Source organism: Salvelinus alpinus, chromosome 5, assembly GCF_045679555.1.
Source record: "Salvelinus alpinus chromosome 5, SLU_Salpinus.1, whole genome shotgun sequence".
Classification (NCBI taxonomy): Eukaryota; Metazoa; Chordata; class Actinopteri; order Salmoniformes; family Salmonidae; genus Salvelinus; species Salvelinus alpinus.
Genome location: NC_092090.1, coordinates 28,979,391 through 28,992,563, shown reverse-complemented (window position 1 = coordinate 28,992,563; position 13,173 = coordinate 28,979,391). Strand labels below are relative to the sequence as shown.

At 42.9% G+C, this 13,173-nt stretch overlaps 1 protein-coding gene across 2 annotated transcripts in view; it reads left to right on the top strand.

The window, feature by feature from the left end:
- LOC139575851 (thrombospondin type-1 domain-containing protein 4-like) overlaps positions 1-12,978 on the top strand; it is a 53,175-nt gene extending 40,197 nt beyond the window's left edge. For both annotated transcript variants that reach the window (XM_071401221.1, XM_071401222.1), the window contains 11 exons: positions 3,349-3,556; positions 5,908-6,083; positions 6,214-6,304; positions 6,467-6,664; positions 6,828-6,957; positions 7,212-7,416; positions 7,851-8,024; positions 8,382-8,555; positions 9,000-9,179; positions 9,335-9,479; positions 9,736-12,978. In XM_071401221.1, the coding sequence (XP_071257322.1) occupies positions 3,349-3,556; positions 5,908-6,083; positions 6,214-6,304; positions 6,467-6,664; positions 6,828-6,957; positions 7,212-7,416; positions 7,851-8,024; positions 8,382-8,555; positions 9,000-9,179; positions 9,335-9,479; positions 9,736-9,878 (1,824 nt within the window). In that variant the 3' untranslated portion in view covers positions 9,879-12,978. The remainder of the gene's footprint in view (positions 1-3,348; positions 3,557-5,907; positions 6,084-6,213; positions 6,305-6,466; positions 6,665-6,827; positions 6,958-7,211; positions 7,417-7,850; positions 8,025-8,381; positions 8,556-8,999; positions 9,180-9,334; positions 9,480-9,735) is intronic.
- Positions 12,979-13,173: the final 195 nt, after the last annotated feature.

Here is a 13,173-nt window from a genome sequence, read left to right as displayed (position 1 = left end):
AAAGAAAGATGGGGGCTTGTCGACTTAAGGACTAAGATGTTTCCAACATTCCTGTTAACTCCAGCATAAAGTCACTGTGACCACTCATTTTTATATTCATATTCATTCCTTGTGGGAAACCACAAACCAAGGCCCCCCACATAGTTAAAAGCAGCATTATTGCAAGGCAAGTGTAACCTGCGCCAAGCCTGTGGGAAAAGGATCAAGTGACATAGAGTGTCTTTGCAACTGTTTATTGACAGTTTGTGCATGTTTGTAATGAAATAAATGTTGTTTTTTCATTCCTTCTTTACCCACTCAATTAAAGTGCATTAGGCACTTATTTTAAAGCTCCCATACCTTGATTTCTGAGAAGAGGAGCCTCTGTGCACAGCTGAGGACAGGCTTGGAATTGGGATAGCTTTACCATCATAGTGAGACAGTAGTTTAAGGGTATCTAATAACCTTATGGATGCAAACTCAAACATTTGTTATAAAGTGGTTACTGGTATGATGGAAAGAGACCAATAGTCTGCTGGTTCAGTTGTGTAGAATTTCATAAATTCAATTAAACTCAACAAGGGATTATTATCCCTATCATGACAAGCCAATTCCTAAAAGCACAAGACCTTACATCTATTTTATCTGGAAAAGTACTGCTGGGGTTTATTGGAAGGCTAATGTTGTTTTCATCCGACGTTCCTCACTTTGACTGGTAGTTGACTACCATCCTGACACGTCTAACCATTTCCAGATGAGCTGGATTTTAGTGACATTTAAAGGCCCATTATAGTTCTACTGAAAGGGGATGTTGTCCAGCGCCAAGCATAATTATAAACCACCCACAGAGAGCAGATTAGAAAAAAGCAATGATGTGGTCTTTTAATAAATTGAGCACTTAAATACTGTGGATCCCCTTGAAAGGGAAAAACTAGGATCACTCCAAACTTGGTTCAGTGAGACACCTCATGTTGATGGATTCGTGATGCAGGACCATTTATATTTGATATATCAAGGACAGCCTGGGTGACTATTTTCAGGTTTGGGAAACAAATGACTGCTGGCTTCACTGTTTTGCATGGGGTATCATCTGTTCTCCAAAGTCTGTTTTGACAGTTTATGATTTGAAAGATGTACTGTACAGTGATATCAAATCATACCCACACACATTCCTTCAATGCTTCCTGTATAGCTCCCATGCCCTAAGCCATTTTACCATATTAAAAGGCTTGGAAAACCTTATTGCACAATTTTTCTAAAAACACTCCTGATGCCTCTTAGTCACATGATATTTCATACATTGACGGATTACTCAGATTACTGGTAATAAATTATGTGACTCTCCATTCACACGTTAACACATAGTGATTCAGAGCTTTTCCCAGGCAAACGGCCACAGATAACCATTACTCGCCGAGCTTGTCAAGCTGTAGTTTATGAGGGGAAGGAAGGGACAGTTTTCTTTCTCCTGGGATTAAGGCTAAACATTGAAATGATATCTGTGATAATGTTGTTGCTTAAAGTCAGGGTGTTTTATGGTGAAAATTGAGAAGACAGATACTACTCACTTGGTATCCCAATTGTTTGTGATAGCCTTGCGTACTGTACATGGGATGTATGAAAATATAATAATGTGTAAACTCATACGGAACAATCTGGTTTTCATCATGTACCAATCTTACATTTGAGTGCCTATAGGCTACTGTAGATACGTTTTTATCCATAATTCCACATTGGCCAATATAACATTTGCCCTGTTTGGTCATTTCTCAGGGCTATTGGTTTGCTATTCCCTCTCTCATCGCTTATTTCCTGTGTAGAATTTATTATTTAACCTTTATTTAATTAGGCAAGTCAGTTAAGAACAAATTCTTATTTACAATGCGTCGCCCTATGGGACTCCCAATCACGGCCGGATGTGATGCAGCCTGGATTCGAACCAGGTACTGCAGTGATGCCTCTTGCACTGAGATGCAGTGTCTTAGACCACTGCGCCACTCGGGAACCAGTAGAACGAGGTGGTGTGTATTTATTTTGGCCTGGGTGGAGTGTTGGCCCGATGCAGACCTCGCTGCTATGGGTGGGCGAGAGCCAGGCTTCTGTCTCCTGAGCCTACCCCAATCTCCTCAGTCCACCCCTAGCCCTGGCCTGGCAACCATCTCCCCTGTTCCAGCCCCATGTCCCAGCCTGCATCCAGCCTGCAGCTGACTGTCTTACCACAGCTCCAGGAAGAACTAAGTCCGCTGAGAGCGCATGAATCTACAGCAAAACCCTTTTTAATTTCCACTGTAGACTGCTCTTCATTTGTTTGTGTGATTATTCTATGTAAGCATAGTTATGTCCCGTGCTTAAGGACCACACATAAAATGTTGTGTAATATTTTTTGTTGGGACGTAATATATACAGTTGGTCTGAGAAAATATGCCGGTTTAGCAAGGCAAGATCCCCATTAGTCCTGGTTTGGGATTGGGAGGAAATTGTTTGTGACTGACTTTTGTCTAGGAACGGGGGGGATTATTGACTGGACTGCTGAACGTAACATTCCCTGAAAGATACTGACTGACTAAAGAGTAACGTTGGCAGCAGTCGAATCACAGAGGAGCTTTGTGTCATTAAAACGAAACAACTTTTTTGTCCCCTGCTGACTCCTCCCTTGGTCGTTCCTTCGGTTCGAGTGGTGGCGGACTGAGGGCGTATCCTGATCCTGGCACACCAGTGTCTACTCTCCACTGCCCAGGGGTCTGGAATTATAGAAGTACGGTGGCCTGCTGGGATCAGTCCCAACACAGCGAGCTACTTTTACGTCTGAATTGGCTGGATTTATCGACTTCTGATTTGAGTGTTCTATACTAACCTTATCCAGGCTTCCTGTAATTTAAGAGTGCCAATGTGACAGAGAAAGCTAACACCCCCGAGGATTTGCATTGGGAGCCATTACTACTCCAGCATCGTGCCAAGAATATGCCTGTTGTTGGAATGAAGCTGGCTCAGGCTAATTGGTTGTTGTGTTATGGTAGTTAATTATGTGCAGCAGGTCAGGGAGTTAGAGAGGTGAAATAACATGGGTTTGTTTATGAATATGCTGGATAGGCTTTGGTTTATTATCTCTTATTCTCCCCTCTTTACTTGATTAATGAGGTTGCTCATGTTATTTACTTTTCCATGCACTTCAGTGGTAAAACAGTTGCCTGTTAAAACAGATGTCTCAGTAGCTCAACAGTTGAAAATTGCTTCACCTCAAAAATCCTACAGTCCCTCTGCTTACAACAAAAAGTGTACTGTACTGTTTGTAATGTACCGGTATTGATTAGTGAGGTGCTATACATGTCCTCTGTCCCCTCATTTGACCTCCTTCTCCCTCTCTGACAGAGTCTTGGCTGTGATGAGTACCTGGGCTCAGGCAAGGTGATGGACAAGTGTGGAGTGTGTGGCGGGGACAACACGGCCTGTAAGCTGGTGTCAGGGCTCTTCCAGCAGCACAGCCTGAACAAGGTGGGCTACCACAAGATAGTGGAGATCCCAGAGGGAGCCATCAAGATCAACGTCACCGAGACGGTGAAGAGCAGGAATTACCTGGGTGAGTAGGACTATGACTGACCAGTGTTTTAACCCGTGTCAGACTGTGTTCGCCCGCTCCAGCTAAAGCCTAGACATTACCCACTGGGCACAGATTCAACGTCTATTCCACATTGTTTCAATGTAATTTCATTGAAATGATGAGGAAATAACGTTGATTCAACCAGTGTGTGCCCAGTGGGTAGCTTGGGAGGCAAGTCTTCATGTCTGAGGCAAGGTTACTCAACACACAAGCATGGTTCCAAACCACCTCTGTTTAAGTACAGAGTTACCAGCTCTTTATCCACTGCCCCTTAAGGCTCCATACATCTCTGCCTGAATCAGGCCCATGAGCTATGACACATGCAATAACAATTTTAGGTTTCCCCTTCAACCGCATGTTAGATTATGTTTCATATTACATTAACGGTACTAATAAAAAGTCACAATTTAAAGATAAGCTTCAGGTTATAAAACATCTGACAGCAGTAGCTATTTTTTTAAAATATCATTTAGGTCATGTCTTGCTACATCCGTGCTGTGAGCCTGGTATCAGGCAGCAGGGAACAGCTGCTTGTTAAATTGATTTGATTCATTTAATTAAAAGGCAGCTCAAATACAGAGCAGGAGGGATTTTTCCGGAATTTTGGATGTGAGCATTTCTATGTTGTCAGTAGTAAGTAACCACACAGTGCACTTCTGGTTACAATCTTTTATTTTTAAAAAGCCCTTCGCTGTAATTCATTGAATAAATAAGATCTTGTCTTTATAGGAGCATAACAGTGTGACACAGAAGTGGGTCTATTTTCAGGAATGACTTCTGGAATGTCAGTGTTTTATTGTTGGAGACATTGGTTTAATGAGAGCCATGCCATAGCATAGCAGTGGGTCTGGGAGAGAGAGAGAGAGAGAGAGAGAAAGGAAGAGAGAGAGAAAGGTGAGAAAGAGAGAGACAGAGAGCGAGAGAGAGAGAGAGAGAAAGGGAGAGAGAGGGAGTGCCTGGCCCCCACTTCCCCTGGCCTGGCTGCTTCCCTCAGGGGAAAGTATATAAACAAGCTTTCATTAGAGGACCTTTTCCTCCAGCCTTCCCATCCTTTTTAATTAAGGTGAGGAATTTCACTGCTGCCTAGAAAACCACCACTACTGACGGAGCCCAGCGATGGAACCTGCTTTGAAACTACTTTTCTAAGTCAAAACTACTAACTGGAGGTGCCAAGTTATGCCTTGCTTTTTTAATATGAGTCCCCACTCAACCCCTACACAATACTTACTCAGTGAGTAAGCACCTAAGCAGGAAATCTAGAGTATGCGTGAACAATGGCTCCTTTCAGTGACTGCTGTTCCTGCGTCGTTTGGCGTTGTTGTTGGAAGAGTTCATATATCAGTGGGTAAAAGCTTGCTGTGATGCAACATCCTGGGGATAAACAGGACCGAGGATTCTTCCATGGAACTACTTATCGTTACCATTATCCCCTGATGTTTGCCCCACTCTCCTCAATAGACTTCTGTTCTAGTTTATTTCTGCATGCCTAATATGTGCTTTTAGTTGTCCAAACACTCTTATATTTAGTAGTCTTAATGGTACTTGTATAATGTTTTTCGGACAGCCTGTTGCCCTAACCATGGAATTCTCCAATGTAGCTGTAGAGTTGAGAGATTCAGCTACACAATGAACATAAAGCTTTGCCAGCTCTTTACTAACAGGTTTGCTCATTTACCAAAGACATGGCTTTGAAGATACATGTGACGAAATGTATTCAGTTAGCGGTGATTACACAGCTCACTTTTAACGGTTTTGCTCATTATGTTAAAACCGCTTCAGATTAAACAACAATTATGGCAGAGTGGTTGTCAGCATTATTTCCTGTCTGTCTAAGCACAGTAGAGCTGATGGTGACAGGATGGGTTGCTGTCTGTCTCATAGAAATATAGCTACTAGAATGGACATTCCCATTCAAGTTGTTGTTCTTTGATGGGGGACCGGTGGCCATATTGAGTGCCCCCAAACTTCCTGTAAAGCAGGAAGTTCAGCATTTAATATGAAAATAGCTCACTCCTTTCAAAATACAGAAATCCTCCGAAAAAAGCAGTGTCTTTTGTAAATGAGCAAACATGTTAGTAAATAGCTGGCAAAGGTTTATGTTAATTGTGTAGCTGAATCTCTCAACTCTACAGCCACATTGGAGAATTCCATGGTTAAGGCAACAAGCCATCTGAAAAACATTACAGAAAAGTTACATATCTTGAAAACTTGAGTGCTGACAAGCAAACATTTTGGGACTATGTCAACAATGGACTAATGAAACAAATTACAAAAGATAGTTTTCCTTCAATGTGTGTTTTATTAACAGTCAACTCATGGTCTGTCTGCAGCTCTGAAAAGCCGCTCAGGTCGCTCCATCATCAATGGGAACTGGGCCATTGACCGGCCAGGGAAGTATGAGGGGGTGGGCACCATGTTCACCTACCGACGACCCAATGAGGTCACCAGCACCGCCGGGGAGTCCTTCCTGGCTGAAGGGCCAACCAATGAGATCCTGGATGTTTATGTATGTAACCAGTCAACTTGTATGTACAATAAAATGTAGCTCATATTGGCACATATTTATCTGGCAGTTTACACTGGCACATTACATTGTAATTAACTTGTTTACTGAATAATTTTTGCTCTGTCCTCAGGTGATCTACCAGCAGCCCAACCCAGGAGTGAGCTATGAATTCATCCTTCCCTCTGACAACCCTCCACAGCACCCCGACCACAGACCTGGAGGTGAGGCTCCCCATAGTTACTGATGCATCTGACTGGGACTGTATGGCCTAAATGAACTATTAGTCCACAAAGGGAGGGGGTCACAACCACTGATGGCGCTGCATCTCAATGACTGAGTTTCCCCTGGTTTTGTTGGCTGAAATACCATGTTCGATCTCCCAGGGAACACTCTGCATGGGCAAAGTGGGAATGACCACCGGGGCAACCCCAACCAGGAGGGGTACGATCCAGCAGGAGTGGGCAAATACCCTCCCCAGGTACCCAACAAGCAGGTGCCAGCGGTCCATCCACCCAAACGTCAGAGAGAATACAACTGGAAACTGTCTGGGGCAACAGAGTGTAGCGCCTCCTGTGGCAGAGGTAAGACATGGCATGCATCTTTGTCTGAACTGAAGCCCCAAGAGGTCTCAACCTCTAATTCATACTAGTTGATCAACTAGGTTTAACAGATTCCCACAGTGAGTAGTGAAGATGCAGTATTGAGGCATGAAAATCTAAAGCTCTTCTGTGTATTGGTTTTCAGGTAGCAGGTACACCATCTTCCGCTGTGTCCACAGACCGAGCCATGAGCAGGTACCAGAGAACCAGTGTGACAGCAGCACCAGGCCCAGTTCACAGGAGGAGCCCTGCAACCTTCAGTCCTGCCCTGCCTTGTGAGAGACCCCTCTGTCTCAACCACACTTACATTACATACAGGGCTCTTAGACACTACACACACTGGTTCAATACATACACAGAGCTTTAGCATTTTTATGAAAAGTTCCTGACCCGTCAAATGTATAGTTTAATAATTAGATCATAATTAGAATCTAATTGGACAATTGACCACATGTTTTATTAGCTATGTTGGGACCACAAAGCTATTGTGTCCCTCTGAACATGGGGCCTTGTGTGTCCTACTGTGCAGCTGGGACATTGGTGAGTGGTCGGAGTGCAGTAAGACATGTGGCCTGGGTATGCAGCACCGCCAGGTCTTGTGCAGGCAGGTGTATGCCAACCGGACCCTCAACGTCCACACCAGCCGCTGCCGCCACCTGGAGCAGCCTGAGACCACCAGCACCTGCCAGCTGAAAATCTGCAGCGAGTGGCAGATAAGAACCGAGTGGAGCGTCGTGAGTGACAGCTGTCAATCAATATGCTTCAAATAGTATTTGTTTCAAATACTTTAGCTGCACTTGTTTGAGCTTGCTCGGGACATGGAACTGTTAGAATAGTCTTAAAAGTGTAAACCTACCCCACCCATCTGAGGCAGGCTCAATCAAAAGTTCTAAGTACTCGGACAAGATTTAACATACTCCATACTGTATTAAAATAATGTATCAGAAAGTACATGAACCCCAATTAGATAAATGTTATCATTCCTCTAAAGTTTCTAACATTCCTTATCATAAATTAAACCCAAGCAAGTATTCTATGGAGCATTTTCCCAGTTGTTTTCACAGACAACAGGTTACATTCATCAGAGAGAACTGACCCATGTTTACAGTGTGAGATGAACTGAACACAACCCCTATAGTATTTTACTGTCCCTCCTGTGTTTCCCCAGTGCTCTGTTCCCTGTGGCGTGGGCCAGAGGACCAGGGAGGTGCACTGTGTCAGCAACGTGGGAGACTTTGTGTCGGACGAGGAGTGCAACATGAAGCTGCGACCCAGTGACAATGAGAACTGTGACATGGGGCCCTGTGCTAAAAGTTGGTTCTTCACTGAGTGGGGGAATAAGGTATGTATGTGTAGGACTGAGGACATGGACTCTCACCATCACTGTCTAACACTTTTCTAACCTAATACTGTAGTAATTGTTGTACTTGATTGGATTACTACTACAGTGGATTACTACTACAGTATTGTAGATGCAAGATTATAATTGAATACAAATTGACTTGATACTACTGTTAAAAACGAGGGTGATACTAGGGCCGGGATCCAATCAGATAGCGCTTTGTCAGCTTTGCACCTTTTAAAGGCAATGTTCCCCATTCACAGTAAACGCTGCATATGAGCTCAATTGGAAATGACCTTTGAAAGTGCCCTATACACTGATCTTCCTTGTCACTTACCATGTCTTTGCTCTCTGCAGTGTTCTGCTGAGTGTGGGATGGGCATCCGGACCCGTGGCGTTCTGTGCCTGACCAATCACATCAGCAGCTTGCCTCTGGAGGGGTGTGGCCATGAGCGCCCCACTGACTCTCAGGTCTGTAATCACGGCCCCTGTGAGAGTCGCATCGAGTGGTTTACAGCCCCCTGGAGTCAGGTAAGACAGGACAACGCCTGGTCAAACTGGGCTTGCAGGGACACATCTGGGGAAAGATTAGGATGAGGATTTGCTGCTGATTTTACAGATGTCTCCTGCCCATTACTTACATTTTTACTGATGTCTCATGTCAGTGTTGTATTACCTATCCCCACCCCAAAAAAACATTTCTTACCCCAGGACAGAAAGAGGAAGTCTCAGATGTTACAAATCCATTGTCCATTATTTCCATTTTAAATAGATATTTAGTTCAGGACAGGGCTTAATCTCTGTCCAGGAAACCGGCCCTCTAAGTAAGGTGTACCTTCTATAACTCGGCCAATCAACTGAGCCAGTGATACCTTTTTCTTTTTCTTAAAGAAAACAAAACATGTTGAAACAGTTCCGATGTCTCATGTCATGCCCATGTGTAGTATTACCTATGGTCTTTTCTCCTTCCCCCAGTGCTCAACAGAGTGTGGCTTGGGCAGCCAGCAGAGGGCAGTGGTGTGTCTGATGAAGTCTGATGAGGGGTTCAATGTAATGCCGCCCTACGAATGTTCTTCTCTAGACAAGCCTCTTAATCAGCAGAGCTGCCACCTCAAGCCCTGCGGGGCCATGTGGTACCACACAGACTGGAGCGCTGTGAGTAACTGTACACGCACATGCCCACACATGCGCACACTCACACATGAAAAAACAGACACACGCTTTTATGTGGAGTTGTGAAATACACTCTCTTGAAAGCGTAATTGAAGAGAATGAGGTTTGAACTGTATTCTCTGTCCCTGTCCCTGCAGTGTTCTAAGACATGTGAGGGGGGCTTCCGTGTGAGGGAGGTACGCTGTCTGTCTGATGGCATGCTTTCCAGTGAGGGCTGTGAGGAGGAGCTGAAACCAGTGGAGAGAGAGGAGTGCAACCCAGAGCCCTGCGTCCCACACATAGGTCAGTTACTACTGTATAGTAAACATGGATCTGTGGCCAAGGCACCAACTCTGGAATGTCATACAGTTGGATTGGTTAATGATGGCTGGTCTGGTCCTAACTACTGTCAGACAGTTTTAATGGGGGTTAGAGGGGATTTTAGTCTAAAATGGTTCAACATTTATGAAAATCTTATTCCATACAGAAGACTTGTGAAAATACTTAAAGATTTCTAAAACTTAAAATCACTGATATTATGATTATGATTGTTTTTCAGACGAGAACTGTCGAGACAAGTATTTCAACTGCAATGTGGTGGTCCAGGCACGTCTCTGTGTGTACGACTACTACAAGACAACCTGCTGTGCCTCCTGCACACGAGTGGCCCACAGACAGTCACAACACAGGGCACTCAGCTAGCCCCCTCCCCAGGCCTCAGACCTCTAGTGGGCCTGACACAGCACCCAGAGCAGGCCCTCAGTCCCTGGGCCAAACACACTGACCCACAGTGGAGAGGACAGCCTAGAACCTGACTCTGGGTGGACACTGACTGGACACTATAATATGAGTGCTGAAAATACAGACTGAAAAACTGAAAGACTGCAAAGAAAGGAAGTGAAAGCCCAACTTGTTTTTGGCTTGTGAGGAGATTGCCAATGGGCAATACGGGAAACGGAATGGTTCTTGGAGGATGGTTGTGAAGGACTAACAGGGCTATGAGTGGAGGAGCTCTGGTGAGGCGAGATGATAAGCAGGACACCAAACCGACCAATTTATGGTCTGTAACCAGAATCCCCTCCAATAAAAGTTCCTGTCTGGGTTTTTGTTGTGTTTCGTGGGAAGCAGTTTGCCGCTGCCATTCACCTGAATAGGTTAAGGTCTTAAATAAGGTCTTTGGCCGAAACGTTGACAGAATAAACAAGGTGCAGAGGTAATATTGTGTGAGGGAGTTATCTTTCTTACAACTAAGGACTGCTACCGCATCTGTGATGAGACTCTTGACTACCATGGCTCTCTTGGATTACATCAAAGGAGAGGAAGATACTGTTGGAAAGGAGAGCAAGACTCTGTTTGTTTTGCATAATGTATAGACTGTACACATTTTAATAAGCTTCTTTACGCTTTAAAATCCACAATATTTATGATCTAATTAACTACTTGTAGTATGAAGTTGCCCAAGCTTGCTCTTAAATCATCCCCAATTACGCATCATGAGGGCTCTGTTCAATACTCTCCTACACAGCAGTTTAGTTGACCAAAGATTTCACTATTTCACAGGAGGACGTGTCAAACAGTAATTGCTCAGTCCAGATCTATGGCTCTATGTAGTCTGTGCCGGTGAAGCGTTACAGATGACGCAATATAAATGTTAAGGTAATTTCTGATTGAGCCAACATATGCAGTGTTTACCTATACAGTCTCCGCTAATACGGAACATTGCCTTTAAATTTCAATCACGCTGTAACGCTGAACTTCTGCGATACGGATTGAATATAGCCCCAAGTGACAGCTCACCAGTTTTACACAGCAACCCGCTAACAAATTAAGCTCCAAAATGTTCATGTGTCGTTGTAGTGTATCATATATTTTGCATCACTGCTGTGTGTATGTACTGTGTATATACAGAACCAGTCAAAAGTTTGGACACACCTACTCATTAAAGGTTTTTTCTTTATTTTTACTATTTTCTACATTATAGAATAATAGTGAAGACATCAAAACTAAGAAATAACACAAGGAATCATGTACTTACCAAAAAGACCATGAAGGCCTGATTCACACAGTCTCCTCTGAACAGTTGATGTTGAAATGTGCCTTTTACTTGAACTCTGTGAAGCATTTATTTGGACTGCAATTTCTGAGGCTGGTAACTGTAATGAACTTATCCTCTGCAGCAGAGGTAACTGTGGGTCTTCCTTTCCTGTGGCGGTCCTCATGATAGCCAGTTTCATCATAGCACTTTATGGTTTTTGCAACTGCACTTGAAGAAACTTTCAAAATTCTTGACATTTTCCAGATTGACAGACCTTTGTGTCTAAAAGTATTGATGGACTGTCATTTCTCTTTGCTTATTTGAGCTGTTCTTGCCATACTATGGACTTGGTCTTTTGACAAATAGGGCTATCTTCTGTATACCCCCCTACCTTGTCACAAGACAACTGATTGGCTCAAACGCATTAAGGAAAGAAATTCCACAAATTAACTTTTAACAAGGCACACCTGTTAATTGAAATGCATTCCAGGTGACTACCTCATGAAGCTGGTTGAGAGAATGCCAAGAGTGTGCAAATCTGTCAAGGCAAAGGGTGGCTACTTTGTAGAATCTCAAATATAACATATATTTGGATTTGTTTAACACTTTTTTGGTTACTGCATGATTCCATGTGTCATTTCATAGTTATCTCTTCACTATTATTCTACAATGTAGAAAATAGTAAAAATAAAGAAAAACCCTGGAATGAGTAGGTGTGTTCAAACTTTTGACTGGTACTGTATATAATATATATATGTATATGATTGAGTGAGTGAAGTTGCTGAACTGAAGGCAATTCAGCAGGTCCTCCCAGTGACTGAACAGAACAGAAAGCCCTCTTTATTTATTTGTTGGGGTCCCCAGGGAGGGCGTTGGTTTATCGGCACCAGTGGCCCCTTTTGGCTGCAGGGTTAAAACATCTGTTACCTCTCCACCAATCGCTGCCTAGGAAAGGGATGTAGGCATTCCAGAGCCCACTGGATGGTTAAAGCAGATGGTTAGAAGTTCTAGAACACTATACTTCTTAAAGAGAAGGTAAAATAACTACTATATTTGCGTGAGATAAAAAGATTACGCCATTGTACATTTTTATGTGCATGTGGAGATTGAAACATTAATTCACTAAAAGGATACCGGGATATTCATGACACTTTATAACTGCAGTAATGTACCACAATTTTCACAAATATATATTTTTTTAAAGTACATTTGAGTAAATTGAAACTTTTACTCACGTAGGCCTGGTAAACATCTAAACAAAGGTGATAAATTGACCATGCCAGTAAAGTATTATGCCCCACTACTTTGTCCTTTATCCTGTATTGTACCTCAAGAGCAATGAGTTCCTTTTTGATTGCATCCATCCTATTAACATTCACTGTAAGAAAAGGTTGAGGACATATTTATCATGGTTGATGTGTTCTCATCCTGTATGTATTGTATGTGTAATGAGATGCTACGTCTGGGATGGACTCTCTATACCTAAAGACATGATAATACAGTGTATTCAATGCAACTTTGAGTTAAAGGGAATTAACTGAATTTGCCAACTGCCAAGTATTTAAGTTAATGATTAACACAATTTTTTTTTTTTTTTATCAGACAAATGCATAATGACAAATGCATTATGACAAATGCTATACTTTAGTATTTGGTATTCAAATGCAAACATCTGCAATGTACTGTACACTATTTCATAATTGAAATGGGCAAGGTTTGATTGGCAGTTTTGGAGAGAATAGGTAAATAAATGTCTGTTTATACTTATTTAGTGTATATTTGTAGTCATTCCATTTATTTGAACACCAGTTCACTGGTGGTGTGAATCAAATCTGTAACGAATAAGGGCATCGATACAAGGAAACTCTTCTTACCGGAGCTACATGAACTTCAGAATGACTTAAGGACCCCATCTAGTGAAGACCGGAAGTATTACTACAAATTTGTAGTAAACCAACCCAC